Raw genomic sequence first — 17,895 nt, 5'->3', positions numbered from 1 at the left:
GGCTATATATTATATATTATATATATATATAATTTCGCAATTTCCCCAATTTCCATTTCAGCATTTCCGCAATTTCCGCAATTTGGGCGCAAAGATTTTTTTAACCTTTATTTTATTATTTTAGCGTTTTTACAATGCCCTAACCCCTAAAAATGAGTTATTTAGGTAGTACAGCAGCTCACACACATACACACATGCACTACAGCCGTACAGCGAGTCATCATATCATGATAAAACATCCACTCCATCTTTAACGGCACCAACCCACTGTGATGAAACTGCAAAAAGACTCACCCCCAAAAACAAGATAGAGATCATCATACTGTGTTTTATTAAACATATAAATACAAATTTCAACAGAAGGAAGAAAATGAACACAAAATACTTGAGACAAGTCTATAAAAAAAAGAAAACAAAAGAGCTGCGGATTAGAACATTGTGGATTTCCAAGGATTCCGTGAGAAAGTAGAACGTTTTTCTTTTTTGTAACATTTCGCACGCTTGATCAGATATTAAAAAATAATAATTTATAAACACTGAACGGACATTGTTTTTGTCGAGTCTGCTCTATTAGGGTTGGGGGCCTGGTCAAATATTCAGGGATCTGAAAGTGTGGGGCGGGTCGAATCCTGTCTCTCAAACTTTGATTTTGATGACCCCCCTAACTGCACAAATGTGTACACTCTCCGGAGTTACAGACCTGTAAGGGTCCATTTGGAACTCCCCTCCCTGAGGGTCCCTGGACCCGACCTTATCCCCATCAACAACTTGAACCCCATAATTAGTTGAGCGGATTCCCAAGGGCTAGGGCTACAGGGCTCGCTCTAGATTAAATACCTTCGCGGGAAATAGCCGCTGTACAAGCTGGTAGGCCTGCTACTCGTGTCAAGCACCGAACCGTAGTATAAATTAGGCCTCCAAAACCAGCCTTGATCCATATAAGCACAAATAATAATTGTCACGTGTACAGTATATGACTTAGGGCTGGGCAAATACAACCAAAAATATATTCAAACCAATATTTAGAACCAGTAACTGACTTATAAACAAATAATTAAATATATATAATTTTCAATCAACAAATACATACAAAAAAAATCGAATGGATCGTTTATAATCGACAAAATCAATTAGTCTGCTTAAGTTATTAACTTTAGTTTTTCCAATGGTAGCGACGTACACAAATAATTAAAATTGCCAGTTGACAAGGTCACACCTGTAAAGTTGTGAGCTTATTTCCCGAAATAAGGACATGCATGGTGATCGAGGCAGCAGTTTGAAATAATCCTGCTATTGATTTGAAGTGGTTATCGCCCCAGCCCTAATGAACACATTTCAGAACAAATCAGCAAACAGAATACATGAACAGGTCCAACGTCTCATTAATCTCCACTTAGTGGTAGAGCTAAAATGTCTTCTATCGCAGTGAGATTGGAGACACAGTCACATTTATCTTATCTTATAATCAGTTTGATTTGAATGAAAAATTAAAAAAAGAAACTTCTTGAAGCCAGAAATAATTTATTTTGGCATGCGTTGTGCACCTATTGAATGTTTTCCATCCAGTACATTTGTCGTGGTAATTCAAAATTGTCGGTCTTCCTCTATCATGATCCAAAGACTTTTGTGACAAAGCAAAACTTTTGTCTTTTCGCTGTAAAATTATACTTCTAAAACAACAGGATGGTTGTTGTTTTTTGTGTTGACATACCCCTTTTCCTGGGGATAATATGGGAGTTTCAAGGTTGTCGTTTCGAAATGTATCACTGTTGTAAACTTGATCAGAACAATCATGGCCACCCAGGTCTGCATTTCAGATTATTTCTACCACTTAAAAATAAAATAAAGTAAAAAAGAATACACACATTTAATCGGTCTGTAATGCTATGGTGTAATTCCCTTTACTTTTTGGCAGGAACTACTACAAATATACGAAGCACCGGTAAATATGAACTTTAAAGCCATAGGGCGTTTTGGTAGAAGCTTGGGTTGTTTACGTTAACCTTGTCATGATGTAACTAGTCTGATTAGTGACATATATTGCTACCTTTTGGATTATTCATTTCTAATCAACGGAGCGATATACAATAAACCAATTGGACTAGTTACATCAGGACATGGTCAAGTACACTAAAGTCCAAACCCTCTACCAAAGTGTCCTATGGCTTTAAAACCCATTGATGGTGTGTGCGTTTGTGTGTGTGTGTGTGTGTGTGTGTGTGTGTGTGTGTGTGTGTGTGTGCGCGCGTGTGTGTCTGCTGTTAAAGAATACATTCAAAGCAGGCATGGGGCCTCTCCCCGTTCAGAGGTAGCACTGTTGAGCTGCGGTAGGTTGTGTGGAAAATCACTGAGCTGGCCTTTACCCCGCACAGTCCAACTCCTCAGGGTTTCCACTTAAGAGTGTTCAAATGTAACCGTCGGTTACATCTGAGCACTCCAAAGTTACAAATGGTAAAAACTTGGTAACAAATTAAAGAGTGCTGTAAGTGATACATATTTGATAAAATAAGTGTTGTATAGCCTATAATCATTGCTTACTATTATTTTAGGATATCGACTTTTGCACTGTTCATTATTTCGCTGTGTCTTAGGTTAGGAGAAATGCATTTTCGTTTCCTTACACTTGTTACAAACAGCAATGACAGATAAAGACATGTTGAATCTTGAATTTGCAATACACGGTTTGTCTCTCCGGCTCTTTAGTAATCAGAAAAAAGAACATATCCCTTACAGCACCTTTAACACAGAGTATCAGTCTTGTCTGTGCGTAACAGTGAAATTGACGTCTGTGTATTTGCACTGGTCTGTTTTGGCTGAGCCTTTTAGATGCTCCCATAGATGCTCCCATAATATGTCGTAATATGTATTATTTTTAAGTCTTATTTCTCACCGAAACCACAAAGCGATGCCTTATTAATGACAATTCTGTGTGACATCAATTAAACCCAATTCATACATTGTTACGTCGAAAATAGCAGACCTTCAAGCTCATTGTGAGCTTGTAGGTCTGCCATTTTCACCACAAGACAAAGCATAAATTGGACATTATCCCTGCTCAAAGTCTCTTTCCGTTATGTTCATTCCATCTACAAAAAGAAAAACATTAAAAAATAAACCCTACAATATAAATGTGCCAGCTGTCTGTCTGGCTATATAATCTTAAGTCAAAATAGTCAAATTATTGCTGTTCCTGCTAAACAAAGCCGAACCAAAACCGATCCCTCTTTTTTGAGATTCATCCGCTTTCTTTTTTTATATATTTTCCAAAAACACAAGAGCGGTGTGCTAGCTGTCCGCACGCCCCAAGCCCACATCGCTCATCGACACAAGAGCATGCAAACACAAGCTGAGAGAGAGTTGAGTTTCACTGCGCTTAGCACTGCTATGGCCAAGCGTATGAAACCCAACCCCTGCCCGGCTCCCGTCTCTATACCTCACCTACACCAGTGGATCTCAACCTTTTTCATTTTTTCAGGACCCCCTGTTTGGTGTGCATTATTAGGCCACGGACCCCCCCCCAACCATAACTCTGAGAGTGTGGAAATTGAACCATATCCATTCGGTTCCATTTGCACACTCTCAGAGTGACAGATTTGTAAAGGTCCATTTGGTTCCTAATAACTTTAAAGAATTTAGCTGGCTGACCTCTTGGTAACACACTCAGAGTCCCCGAACCCCATGTTGAGAACCACTGAGCTACACTCTTAACCACACTGTACAGATAACTCTCATACCACAAAATAATATGTAGAAACATAGAATATTATTTTTCTTCTTCTGGGGAAAAAAACAGAACTGCCACTATTTATTTTCTTCTCTTTTTTTTGCACTGCAGTTCTGTCCTTCCCGTCTTTTCACCACATTATTGCAGAGTTCCTCGAGCCAATAGGCGGCGGCGATCACCGACACAAAACAAGGGGGAGTGGGGGGGAAATGACGTTGGTAGGAAAACGACCCGATGGTGATGGGTTGAAGCACTGCATCACACGATGGCTCTGGTCCTGTGTAAGGTACGTGTTTTAAGTGCTCTGTCGGGTCCTTCACAAACCCTCCCCCTGTCCCACGATGATCTGTGTCCATCTCTTCCTCGTGAAAATGTTTTTCCTTGAATTCCTGTCCGATGACGGTTTTTCCCCCCCCATCGGCTTCGTATCCCACTTCCTGTCATTAGTGGTTTGTCCCCTTGAGGGTACTACTTCCTCCTTGGCTTGGATGAGTATCGATGAAGAGAGAAAAAAACGAGACAGATTGCTCATCATCATCATTTTAAGAAAAGATAAACAAAACAAAAAGGAAAAACCAACAGCATCTTGCCCTCTCTCCACCTCAGCCCCGAAACCTAACTTTTGAACCATTTTAGGGTGATTCATACGTGGCTGCGCAGTGCGCACTGGCATCACACACCGAAAATAACCGATCTGCAAACTCGCTGCCACGCGTCCCGAGCAATGTAGATTGGCCATCTCCCGGTGCAGGTCACCAGCATTTCCCCTCGAATCTACACACCTGCCCCGAACCAAACATTAGGCTACACCCCCCCCCACATCCCCCCCCCACACACACACACACACTCCCTGACAGCCACCCAAGAGTCTCATCTCTGGCCGTGGAGCGCCGACACGACGGGCGGCTGCTGGGAGACAGGGGGCTGCGACACAGGTGGCCACATGGGCGCGGCGGGGTGCATGTGGTGGAAGTGGTGGTGGTACTGGTTGCCGTGGTGATGGTGGCCCGTGGGTGAGGAGGGGGGCAGCCAGGGCGGCTGGTGGCTGGGCGGAGACGACGCCCAGAAGGAGCCGAAGCTCGACGATGACGAAGGGGGCGGCGAGCACGCCATGGAGGAGGAGGAGCCGCCCACGCCCGTGCTGCAGCCGGCGCTGGACTCGGACGCGCGCAGCTTGGAGAACATGGTGATGGCGTCCGGGAAGTTGGGCGGCGTGGCCGGAGTGTTCCTGGGAGTGCACATCTGTGAGGTTTAAAAAAAAAAGGAGAGCAGAGTCAGTGGCTGAAAGGGAAACGTGAAAGTCCTAAAACCATGAAAACCTGAGCATGATTCTTTTCTATTCTTCTATTTTCTACATGAATATAACCACATTATAACCATATAAAATGAAATGGGAGTTAAATGCTGCAATTTGTAAAAATGGCAAAATATGACTGAGATAAAATGTCCCTCTAAAAGACCATCCCTGCATCCCAGGACTCATTACATTGAAAACCTATTTACATCCCTGCATCATAGCTTAGTTTTTATTTCGATTTTGTTCAGTGAAAAACTGTTTGGTCGACAGACATTTTTCATCATAGTTCAAATCGACAAAATCCACACTGGCGTAACGATGCTGCTGTGCCAAAGCTCTTCAATGGGGTCATTCATCAAAGCGCCGGTTGAAAGGCTAGCGTAACGTTGCTGCCGTGCGAACCGAAACAACACAGACGTAAAACAAACATGCTTCCAGGGATCAGGTGTACGGCCATAAATAAAGGTGGTGACGTGGTGGACCTCTGGGCGCTGGACTGAGACCTGTTTTATTTATAAACATACACACTCCCTGCCACGGTGGACCTCTGACGTATACACAATATACACATGCAAAACTGCATGCCTACTCGTGTGTGTGCGTACACACACACAGTCACACACACACACAGCCTGTCGTACACTATGTCGTAAATATGCAGGTATGTACACATACTCAGTTGTTAACTTTTTTTTCATAAGTCATTAAAAAACTGCGAATTAAACATAAAGAAAATACAGTGTTTTTGCGAACGCAGTGAGCACTTACTATGAGACCTAGCAGATCATGTCTGTCTGTCTGTGTGTGTGTCTGTCCCACTTTTGTGCCCATATATGGAGCTGAGTGATTTGTTTGTGATTGATGCAACACACTCCATATTTGGACGTATAGCTGCTTTGGGGACTCCTTATATGGCTATGGCTGAGTCATGGTGACATGAGTGTGATGGCATGGTCCAAGATCTGCGTTCGCTTCCCGCGTTTGCGCGTCTTACTCGTATAGCATGTTACGCAGAGAAGCTCAAGCTGTTAATGTAGCTTAATCGAATTATCAAGAACCCTGTTTTTTTCTCCTCTTGCAAACAAATCCACACACAAAAAAGTATTCTTCTAATACTATCTTTAAATAATCTCTCAAATCGATTAATCTAATCTAGTCTGTCAAATGCCTACACAAAAAATACCCACTTCTTTACACCTGTATTCCTCCAATGTGACAATAAAGTTGATTATCTCGCTCTCTTTCCCTCTCCCAATACCCCCCCCCCCCCTCTGAATTCTGGATCCCTATGAAAAAGAACACAACAACAATAAAACATCTTAATCGCTGCGTCGCTGCGCTTCATGGGCACCTGACTTTTCACATGGATTTAGCAACAAATGTGTGGTTTGCATTCACTGGTTCTCAACGTGGAGTCCGGAGACCCCCAGGGGTCCTTTGAGATGGTTCCAGGGGGTTCCCCAGCTAGTAAATTATTGATAGTTTAGGGACCCAATGGAAAACGTGCAGGTCTGTAACAGGTCTACTATTTGGTTCCACCCTCAGAGTTAAATTAATTCCCAGTCAGTGTAATTGTGGCTTCCAGAGACCGAATGCATATCAAACTAGGGGTCCTCGAAATAAAAGAGGTTGAGACTCGCGATACTAATATACACACACACTACTGGCTGAACACTAAGCCAGTGTTGATGCGAGCTGAGAAGTGTGTGAGCCGTTTCGGAGGGTCCTCGGGTGCTTGCCATGCCTGCCCAAAGCCCGGTATAACAGGTGCTGCTAGCAGGAAGACCTTCAACTCTATATGGCACGGACGCACGATGTCGAACCAAAATACACCCTCTCTTTGTTTGGTTCTAATACTGACTAGCGGTGCAACAGTAACAAATACACCCGGCAGACCCTCTCTTTGTTTGGTTCTAATACTGACTAGCGGTCAACAGTAACAAATCAATCATCTAATTGCAACCAAACCTCACAGTTAACTACGGAATCGAGCCTTTCCTGCCATTGTCTCGGGCACCATCAGTGTGTCGGGCACCATCAGTGTGCCCAGGTCTCGTGACATCATGTGACATCAGCAGGGATGGAGATGTGGAGACCCTGATGTCATATTAAATGCGACCTGCTGTCGCAGTTAAGCCCATATATGGAGATCCCTGATGTCATCACTATTGGCCAGCAACTCTACATATGACCTCAAACCCTTAGATCCCATCATCGAACCCCCCCCCCCCCCCAAAAAAAAAGAACACTTGTAATTACAGCAAAGCACAGTGACAGCTGGTGTGTGTATGTGTGTGTTTCTGTCTAGCCCAGCCAACCAGTCAGTCAGTGGGGAGCGGCCGTGGACTGTGGAATTATGAATAAAATAATAGGCAGTGTGTCCTATGACCTAAGCTGTGTGTTGTGAACTTGTGTGTGTTGTTTACAACAGCAGCAGGCTCCCCGGGGTAGTGAGGGGACAGGCCGGGGGCAGGAAGTTCAACAGCTTTAGGCTAAAAGGCAAGTCTGGACATGCCTTTAATGTGGTACCCTCCAGAAATATGTATGCAGTTATGCATGCACACACACACACACACACACACACACACACACACACACACACACACACACCTTACTGCAGGAGGTGGAATTGTGTAGAATAAACAGTAGGCTTACATGAGAAGTCGTTTTGAGAGTGCCGTTTACATTGTTACAGTAAAATGATAAATGGTAAATATAGGGATGCACCGATGTGACATTTCTGACACGCACTCGCTATCTGTCTCTCTGTTACGCCATGGGGGAGATGTTGATGTTTGTGCTCCTATCGCACCACGTGACCATCATGCATCACACACACACACATACGCATGCACACACACGGGAACGTCTGTGTGCCTTTCTTTTCTTTATTCCTCTTGCGGTCTCTTCCTACCCACATGTAGACAGACGGACACACTCACACAATGTCATAGAACCAGTTCCCTCGTTTGCCCTACCCCTCTCATCCAACCCATTGACTGCAATCAACTGTCACTGTGACAGACAGCTCTGGCAGGGAATAAGGTAAAAAGGAAAGATCTCACGAGCAGCTGTCTTGCTCTGTGCTAAGGAAGTCTGGGCTACAGACTGCCGGAAAGTAAACGGTCCATTTAGTAATGATATGCAGAATTATGTTGTTCAGGTATCAATCATCATGTTTCTTGCTGTTCTGCATACAGCCAACTAGTTGAAGAAATTGCCAGAATGAGGCTTTAACTAACTTTCAGGTTTTTTTATGAAATATCCGAGACCAAGAGTTATTTGAAGATGCTTCTGAATTGCACATCACATGTATTATTCTAATCGCCATTTGAATAGTCTTTCATCGTCTTATTAAAGAAACAACTGAAATTGGTCACGTGACGAGTGAGAACTTTGAATCCATACATTTGGTTATTGCTACGAAGCTTAAGCCCAAGTGGCCCCCAGGGGCCCAGAGGAATGCTGGGTGACGAGACACACATAGATGGGTGGATGGCAGCTGAACACCCCCCCCCCCCCGCATCTCTCTGTACTCTGTCAGTAAACACACACACACCCTTGTATTCTTCCATCACTCCTCCTACTCAGCCAGTCCTGACACACACACACAGAGCCTGGGGCGCTATGATGTAATGGCACTGCACCCAAAATAATAACAAACCCAGGGCCCTGCACGCACGCACGCACACACACACACACACGCTGGAGCCTGCCTCTTCCAGAGCAACTGACAGCAAGCACACGCACACCTGAGTGCGTGTGCCATGTACACAACAGAGGGCCATGTACACAACAGAGGCGGCAGTTTTAATTAAAGCTGCAACTGTAACTTTCCTGCTGAAGTGTTTTGTTTTGTTTTTACGTCAAACCAGAAACAGGATTGTGTCAAAGGTCGTGTCCAATCGAGACACAGTATCTTGAAAGTCTCAATAGGAGAGCAGGGAGACCCACACAAGAGAATATTTGTCAAAAATGATTCGAAAACATGCCCCAAACGATTGCTCAAGTGGTTAAACAGTTCCTCATCCCCTGATCCGCAGTGACCAAAATGGCTGCCGTTGGGGAGTGGTATTGCGCAAGCACAGCAGCCTGAGCAGCGTTGAACCAAAGGCAGCAGCTCATCTAATGTGTGTGTGTGTGTGTGTGTGTGTGTGTGTGTGTGTGTGTGTGTGTGTGTGTGCACAACGTGCATGTGTGTTAATCTAGCTGGATTTAGAAGCTAAAGTATGAATTGGCTAGCGTAGAAACCAGATGAGTCTGCCATTGCAAAAGAAATGTGCTTGGCAGATTTGGTCTGGCACCGTTGTGATTTGATCTCACTCCCTCTGAAGTAGAGAGGGACCAATCAGGAACCAGTATACAAATATGGGGCAGGTTTCTTTTACCAGAGGCATTTATACACAGTGATAATAGCCATTAATAAGAAAAATACAAAAGAATACAAACAAATACAAAACAGAAAGAAATATGGAGACCTAAGGTTTCTGTCCGACAGCAACAAACATGGACGCCCCGGCTACTGATCAATGGTTTCCATTCAACACATTGGTGGACTGCTATTATATTATACAATACTATTACTAATGTTATACCTGCTATTATTGTTATTGCCATCATTACAGTTGTTAATATTGTTGTTCTTGTGACCTTTAAGTGTCTCTCTCCTCTCTCTCTCTCTTCGCCTGACACGGTCATGGCAGATGGCTGCTCACCCTAGAGCCTTGTTCCGCCCCAGGTTTGTTTTCTGGGTTTTTTCCTTGCCCATGGTGGCAAAAATAAGGTTGGTTGTTTTGAGCGGGAGGGACAACATGGGGTCTCTGCTTTATACTGTATGTAAAGTGTCTCGAGACGAGACAACTGGTTGCTGTGATTCAGCAAGATACAAACCGCACTAAATTGTTAAATATTTGTGTTAATGGTATTAGATTACAATGATTTGTTTGTGGCCAAAATAATTCCAACTAGAAAAAGTGCCCTTCTGGGCACAGGTCTCCACCAGGAGGAGAGGAGTGTGTGTTATGTTTGGCAAAATGTTTAGGTGTGTGTAAACGTGTGTGTGTGTGGCGGCTTGGCCTGTTGTAGCGCCACCATGAGACTGATTTGAAAACAGTCAAGTGGCATTTTTTCCAAAGCCTAGTGGGAATATGCATGCACAGTTTCACCACAATCGGACGCTGCGTTGAGGAGTTGTGGCGATTTGTACAAAACGGGTACAAAGCGGGCTACTCCCGCCAATCGAAGCCAATCGTAGCCAATGAGGGTGGATTATGAGAAATCAAACAAACTCGTCTTGATCACATGACTATGGAGAGCATGTGTAACGATTTGCTTGAAATTAGGATGAATCTGAAGGAGTAATATTAGAAAATGTGTTATACATATGTCGGCCTCTGGTGGCGCTATAAAGAGCAGATGTGAAAAATTCCAGGCAAAGGTTTTTCCTTGGCCTAGTCTAGGGAGTTATCCACAGATCTTTTCGGCCAGTTATAGCTCCACCATGAGGCTGAGTTGAAAATGTTCATGTCTGAATCTGAAAGACCCGTTTCGTTGAATGGCTCTAGAGAGACTGTGTACCAATTTGCGTGATGTTTGGACAAAATCTGTAGGTGTACTGTCCAAAACCTTGTTTGGCACTATAACAGGCCGTTCTGGAAATTTTGGGGCAGAGGTTCATCGTTGGCATCCAGGGAGTGTGTTTGCAAAATTTGGCATTGATCGGGTTAACGGTGCCGGAGATTAGCTGTTCACAGACGGACGGACGGACACACGGACGGAGGGCAAAACATACTCTCTCGTCTCTCCCCATGCCTTTGGCCTGGTGTAGACAATTAACGGTATCCCAATAATTAATCACCACATTCCGAAGCTGCATTCATATTCTGGGGGGTAACATTAGCCAAAGAAAATAGCAGATCTACAAGCTCATGGTGGTTGTCCCCAGCAAATGTAGCATCATAATAATTTCAACCACTTTAATCCATTTATATGTTATAAATATTCAATATATTAAAAAATAGCAGCCTCCGCAATTAGTTTTTTATACAAATCTTCTCTTCTGGGGATTCCTGGCACAAACCCATTTCAGGTGGGGGTCCACTTGTGTACAAAAATAATTCCACAAACGCATCACCATGAGGACGTGTTGCCGTTGGCTGCTTGCTAGTCGTCGCCAGCTTTGTAGGCTCTGGGTCATTTTTGGCACACGTCACTGGATGATAAATTAAGCTTAAGTCTTGTTCGCTTGGAACCAAATGAACTTACCATCTGGTGGTGATGACTAGGTATGTTGGCCTCCTGGAAGAAGGAGCTGAGGGCCGTCTGTGTACGAGAAAACACAGAGAGAGAGAGAGAGAGAGAGAGAGAGAGAGAGAGAGAGAGAGAGAGAGAGAGAGAGAGAGAGAGAGAGAGAGAGAAAGAGAGAAGGAAATAGTGTGTGAGAACATTATAAGGACTTGAACTTGAGAGGGGGTTTGCTAACACACACACACACACATCACCACAGAGAGCAATTGCACATTCAATGCTTTATCTTGCTTTTGCTGCTGGGAATATGAGTCGTCTACACCCCCCCCCCCCCCCCACACACACACACACACACAGACAGAGAGACAGACACAGACACACACACACACACACACACACACACACACACACACACACACACACACACACACAGACAGAGAGAGAGACAGACACAGAGACACACACACACACAGACAGAGAGACAGACACACACACACACACACACACACCCTAAAAGGGTCAGTCAGTCAGTCAGCATGGCCGAGTCACGTGACACCCTAGCAAGGTTAAAACTATTATCCCCCGTGGTGCGATCTAAAACGGGGTTTGTAAAGCAGAGGGAAGCTCTAAAGGGCTAGCTAACACCTAACAAGTGCTGCTAAGGGGCCTGGCTCTGTCTTTTACACCTCGAAAAAGGGAAAGCTAGAAGTTGGTTGATATCAAGTATCACTTGTACCCGAAGGGTAATGCCCCTCGTCAGTGTGATGACTTTACTCTCATAGTATTGTTTCATAACATATAAGGGCCTTTTACTGTATATTCTGTGTATCAACCTCATTGCTGTACACTTTAAATTGCTGCTAAAAAGGAGTTACCTTTACTTGTCTTTTCTTATCCTGTATTATATTTTATCGTGTTGTTCTTATGACTTTAGAATAGCCTGCAGTGTATGTGACATAAACAATGCACTGATTGTACTTGTATGAGTGACAAATCCCTTTGAATCTTGAACATTGAGACTAAAATAATGTAAACATTCGACAAAACAAGTAAGAATAGCTCATTTGCAATAGCTTACATGCTTAAATGTATTCTTAAATCAACAACAGAATATAAAAACAGAGAATGTTGCTACAACAGACTCTCTCTGGGAGGTCAAACAACAGGCAAGGCTTGAGAAATGTAAACAAGTTTCACGGCTGCCTCCCCTCGACGCAAAACAAGGAAGTTCACGACAGCCAACTGTTTTTTTTAATGTTGTGAACAACCGAGCGACGAGGGCCAAAGAGAAAACTTGATGACCTGCCGCTCCCCACTCTAGCGACAACAACACTGATAACTGAGAGGCCAAAACATTGGCCAGCTCTGCTTTCTTTCCTCACAGGAGCAGAACACATTCCTCTCTCTGTGTGCGCTCGTCTGACTCCGACGTGATTCACATCTAATGCTGGGAATGAACGGTGTGAAGCCTGCTGGTGGTGAGATCATTACCTAGGAAAAACAATCCCTACTAGTATGAATGCCAAAAAATAAAAAGGTCTTGCTATTAAACATTCACCCATCACTGCTTTCTGAGAAGAATTCCGATTTTCGGTTAAGGCATCAGACATTTGAAAGTGCACAGTTAAATCCCCAGTGTTCCATTTATTCATTTGTAATTCTGAACATTTGGACATGCTCAAGCGTTGCATTCCAATTTCCAATAGTAGTTAATATATCCATGTTATAAGTTATAACACAGTTATGACAGTTATAATAACAAATATAATTTAACTAACAAGAGGTAGTAGTCATTGTAGTTGTAAAAGTGAGTTGGGTTTTAGCCTCCATTTCCTTTTCACTGCAGGCCGCCTCCTACTAGCCAACACTTGAATGAATGTGTGCTTTCCCTTGTGCGTCCTCCCCTCCCCCCCCAACACACACACACACACACACACACACACACACGGTCTGCTTGTTTGACAACAGCAGCGGTAGTGGAGGAATGTCTGCCCCGTCTCAACCAACGTGACACACATATCAAAGCTTCAATGCAGCTCTGGCTGCTATTGTGTACCGAGGGCCAACGAGTCCACGCTCCTTTGTCTTTCACCAGGTTTTTTTTCTTCTCTGCTCTCTTTTTCCCAGACCCAGAGTTTTTTTGTCCACCATCAATCATGAAAGCTTCACTGTGTCAACTCGTATTTCCTGCCGCTGTAAACACAAACAGCGAGCAACGTAGCCAGCCGGTTCCGGGGCACAGCCTAAACCTAAACTACATGAGAGCGAGACCGATGTGAAGGGGGGGGTGGTCAATTCAATAGGTCTTTCACTAGTTAGATTCCCCATTATACATACATCCGTGTGTGAATGGAGCACGTGAAAGAGAGACATACCGAGCTAAGCAGCGGCTACCTTATGTAACATGGCAGAAGACCGCCGTTTACAAACTGACAAGACACAGAAACTCGACAGGCCACCGCACGTACAAGCAGATGGACACTTAACCCAAACTGTGAGACGGGAGGAAGGGCCTCGGGGGGAAAGCGAGGTCAGAGACATTAGAAAGAATGCCATTAGATCTAATATTAACCACTTAAAGCCTATATATACTTTATATATACTTACCCCCAGAGGTCTTATAGATGGTCCCCCCCCACAACACCAAATATCTTCCCCAAAATTGGCCGATCTACAAATCACTTGACTGCAGAATAGGCATGATAGGGACGTGTTAATGTAGTTAACATTAAAATAGGCAAAACTCTTTTGTTTTTTTTCTCCGTACTATACGTCTGGTTGCCATACTCTGGGTCACGTCTGGCCATGTCGACCTGAGGTTGTCTGGATGACACTTTGTCACAGTGATGCATCCACTCCAACCAATTAGGTTCCCTTACATGACAACAAACCCAGAAGAGCCCTGAGAGCTTTCTTCTGCTCCTGGCCCTCAAGACATCAACAGCCGCTGACCTCAGCAACATCAGACTGGTCATTGAACACACAGGGAGGTGTGTGTGGGCATCCCATCTGAACATGGAGGCTAGCTTCCGTCAAAGATCCTATAGCGGGATGGTGCTTGTTGCACCTACCCGATTACAAACGTATTTCAACCCAGCAGCCAAAAGCTTGTCGAGGGGGATTCACTATAGGTAACAGTATTCAGTAAACGGCGTACTTACACTGCAGGATATTTAGTTTGCGTACAGTATAAAAACTAGAAATGCGGTTTTGACACCCACGACGTGATGACCAGAACACAGAGCACAGCACATAGGCGTTAATGAAAGGGCAAATAGCCAAATACATTAAAAAACCTTATTATCACAGCAGAAGGCTGCAATGCATGGGAATACACAGTCAAATCTGCAGTGTTAATTTAGCCCAGGTAGTGTAAATGGAACCAGATGGACTGTCCATCTGGCTCCATTTACACTCCCGGAGTTAAATTAACACTAGACCTTACTGTACACTACAGTATGTCCACAGCTCAAGTTACTGTTTATGAACAGCTGGGAGGGTAATGTGTCTTAATGATCCTATATATAGCCGTCTTTCTTTAATACAATATGACAACATTCTTAAGACCACTTGTCCTCTATCACAAGTTCACAACATTCCCAAAAGCAAAAATTGGGATGCAAGACTTCATATTTCCATTCAAATTATTTTTGTTGCTGTGTAACAAGTGCAATAGGTACTCATCACCAGCACAGATAAACGAGATAGCAAAAGAAGACGTATGACTGTTTACATTAAAAAGCTGAACAACCTGTGCTTAACAAACTGAAACAAGTTCTACAGTGTTAGTTTAAACGTGTATGTGTAATGATTAGATGTGGTGGGTGACATCATGTGACATGAACAGTAGCATACAGGTCATCAAGATGGGATCTTGTACTACAAAATGGCATCAGCATTACAATATCTGTCAAGTTCCAAGTAGAACTGCCAGGGCAGTAATATTCAAGAAGTGAAGTGAGATCACAATATCACAACCCAGACACCAACATTGAATATATGATATTCACAGGTTTTGTCTCATAATTCCACAATGTACAACCCACGATGGTTGTACAACACAGGCTATTAAAGGAGAGAAGAATGTGGTGGTGATCTTGTTTTTGTTTTAACCACGCATTGTTGAAAGAGATATCGGAAATTATGGATAATAATGCACCATATCTCATAATATACTTTTTCATCTTTCACCTTTCATCTTGGATGTGGACTTTTGTGGATTTTTTAATTATAGCCTATAGGCTATAATAAAAATAATAATGAAAGAACATTCACAACAGTGTTATTATAGATGATAGATATACTAGGTTGGTCATTTGTTCATGTTTTTGCCATTTAGATTTGATTTAGCTTGACCACAAATGTTACCAGAAATGCCATTTAGAAGAATTGTTTAGACAGAGGACGCTAGGTTAATCGTTTACCTGGTCTCCTGTAGTTTCAAATGTACAGAATGGTATTTAGATATCAGCAATCATGTTGTTTAGACTAGGTCCATTGTTTATGTGGTATCCTAGTTTCTTTGAGGCACTTCATTCATTGTTCCCTTTGCAACACTATTTATGGTAACCATTTTAGGCTACCATGTTCGTTGACTACACAGTCCATGACATTTCCTCTGATTTCCAATCGATAGGCAGCAGCCATATTGGAAAGAAATTGGGCTTTTTCCAATGATACTAATTAAGGCTCTGTCCCATTCTGATCAAACAGTCAGGGTGCTGATATTGTGCATTGTTTGTGGGCTCACTTGAAACGCTCTGCTACAACAGTGGGTCTTAAATTGTGGGGTGGTCCCAAATGGAAACTGTACAAATGGAACCAAATGGACCCCGTTCCATTAGCACACACTCAGAGTTATGGGGGTCCTTGAAATTAAAATTAAAAAAAAGTTTAAGAACCACTGTGCTACACTAAATGGAACAGAGCCTTAATTGGTATAATTGATAAGACCAGTGGAGGAAGAGAAGAGGCCCAACTTTACTTCTTTCCAATATGGCTGCTTTGCCTAGAGCCTATCAGAATAAAGAGTCCCATGGGAAATCGCTCTGGATAAGCCTAAATTGTAAAATCTGTTAAATAAATATCATGTCAATGATCATCACTCATCTCAGTAACCGGAAGAATGTGCACCTAAACATTGTGGGCAGTTTGAGCACCTTCAAAATCAAAATGAGGAATTTGGTTGAACATTTAGGGCCTAATCCTCTGCCATGTTCAATACATAAATTATTTTAGACCAATTCCCTTTGTTTTTCACCTTCAAAACTATTTAACATTGGAGGTGCTCACAATGTTTGGTTGCTCTTCCAGTATCCAAGATATCGTGTATCATCATGGTATCATTTGGCGACACTGTGTACTAGTCAACAATGACACTGTGATTCCTGCCAAGAATGTAAACAACACCGGGCCCCATTGAATCCATGCAGCAACCACGTCCTCAAAGCTAAAACACTAACCGTCAAAGGGAACTTGTACTGGGGTCTTGTACTGTAAATCTGATCTGATCTACAACTTAGGCTAATAAAGAGCAGCAGGGATCTGGGATTCTACAAGATTAGCTCTGTGATCTGTTCTTTTTGACCGAGCGAGTATTCGGCTTTAAAAGAGCGCATGGTCGTGTGTGTGTTATGGGGAAATTATATTATATTAGAAATTAAATAGTTTAATAACCTGGGCTAATGGTGCAAACAAACGAAACGCTGAGAATAACTGACGCACGCGCACACACACACACACACACACACACTCACACACACACACACACACACACACACACACACAATCGATTGATCGGGCTGTTTGTTTGTTTTTTACCTCGAACTGCCAGTGTGCGCCCTGCAGGAGCTGCTTGGCCTGATCCGCAGCGCAGCCAGCGGTCAGAACAAACTGGTTGATCATCACCTGATGCCTCAGTTCGTCCATGTTCACCGACATGTTCTCTCCCCCCGGTCCACACGCCACACACACACCGAACCGAGTAGCTCCTCCGACCGGGACCGACGCTCAGGAAAACCGAGAAAACACGATGTTTGATGTCGATGTGGTATCGATTTATGAACGGACGCGTAATTGAGATTAATGTATTGTTGTTTCCTGTCCTTCTCTCTCTCTCTGCCCGTGTGTGTGTGTGTGTGTGTGTGTGTCTGACTCTGTGTCAGTCTCTCTCTTGGGTTACTCTGTCTGTCTGTCCTCAACAACAACATTGCAATGTTGCCAGACTTGAGAGAAACAAGCAACAAGGTCTATGAGAACCATAGACGATTTTTAAAAGAAATCACACCCGTGTGAAATGAGCTCAGCCGTGCTCTTATCATCATATAGCCTACATCACATTCTGTGCTCTTCTTTCGTCTTCACTTTTGTCTTCAATGTTCAAGTGTTGCAACAGGTTTGTATTTCTGTTTACAATTTAAAAAAAAACGTTGTGAGTATACTTTATTGTGAAAGTGTGTATCAGTGCTTTTATTTAGAAACTGTATTTAATCAGAGTCACTTCCTGTTAGTACCATTTAGCAACAACAGTGCACAGAGAAGGCAGACCAGGGTCAGAGCTTGAGCCCAGCTGAAACACATCTTACTCACTTGGAAACATTTTAGACGCAATGTCGTAAGTTGTGCTGTT

At 43.3% G+C, this 17,895-nt stretch overlaps 1 protein-coding gene across 2 annotated transcripts; it reads right to left on the bottom strand.

Annotated features, from left to right (window-relative positions):
* Window positions 1-308: 308 nt before the first annotated feature.
* On the bottom strand, window positions 309-17,434 carry ubald2 (UBA-like domain containing 2). Of its 2 annotated transcripts, XR_013964937.1 has the most exons (4): window positions 17,088-17,434; window positions 11,286-11,342; window positions 3,915-4,966; window positions 309-3,527 (listed from the first exon to the last, which is right to left on the bottom strand). XR_013964937.1 is itself a non-coding variant. In XM_080776719.1 (3 exons), exons 1-3 carry the CDS (start codon window positions 17,205-17,207, stop codon window positions 4,595-4,597), a joined length of 549 nt encoding a protein of 182 aa, XP_080632845.1. In that variant the 5' UTR covers window positions 17,208-17,434; the 3' UTR covers window positions 3,540-4,594. The 2 variants fall into 2 exon arrangements, 1 of the variants encoding a protein (XP_080632845.1); XM_080776719.1 differs by lacking the exon at window positions 309-3,527 and having other exon boundaries at window positions 3,540-4,966.
* Between the last annotated feature and the right edge of the window lie 461 nt (window positions 17,435-17,895).

Source organism: Protomyctophum bolini (assembly GCF_963924005.1).
Source record: "Protomyctophum bolini genome assembly, chromosome: 11".
Taxonomy (NCBI): Eukaryota; Metazoa; Chordata; class Actinopteri; order Myctophiformes; family Myctophidae; genus Protomyctophum; species Protomyctophum bolini.
Note: the sequence above shows the minus strand (reverse complement) of the source record. Positions and strands in the feature narration are given on the sequence as shown.

Excerpts from the sequence above, each read along its gene's own strand:
- ubald2 (XM_080776719.1), bottom strand. The coding sequence starts at position 17,207 with ATGTCGGTGAACATGGACGAACTGAGGCATCAGGTGATGATCAACCAG. Across the intron at positions 11,343-17,087 it reads GCGCACACTGGCAGTTCGAG|ACGGCCCTCAGCTCCTTCTT; the intron begins GTAAAAAACAAA and ends TCTCGTACACAG. Across the intron at positions 4,967-11,285 it reads CTAGTCATCACCACCAGATG|ATGTGCACTCCCAGGAACAC; the intron begins GTAAGTTCATTT and ends TAAACCTCACAG.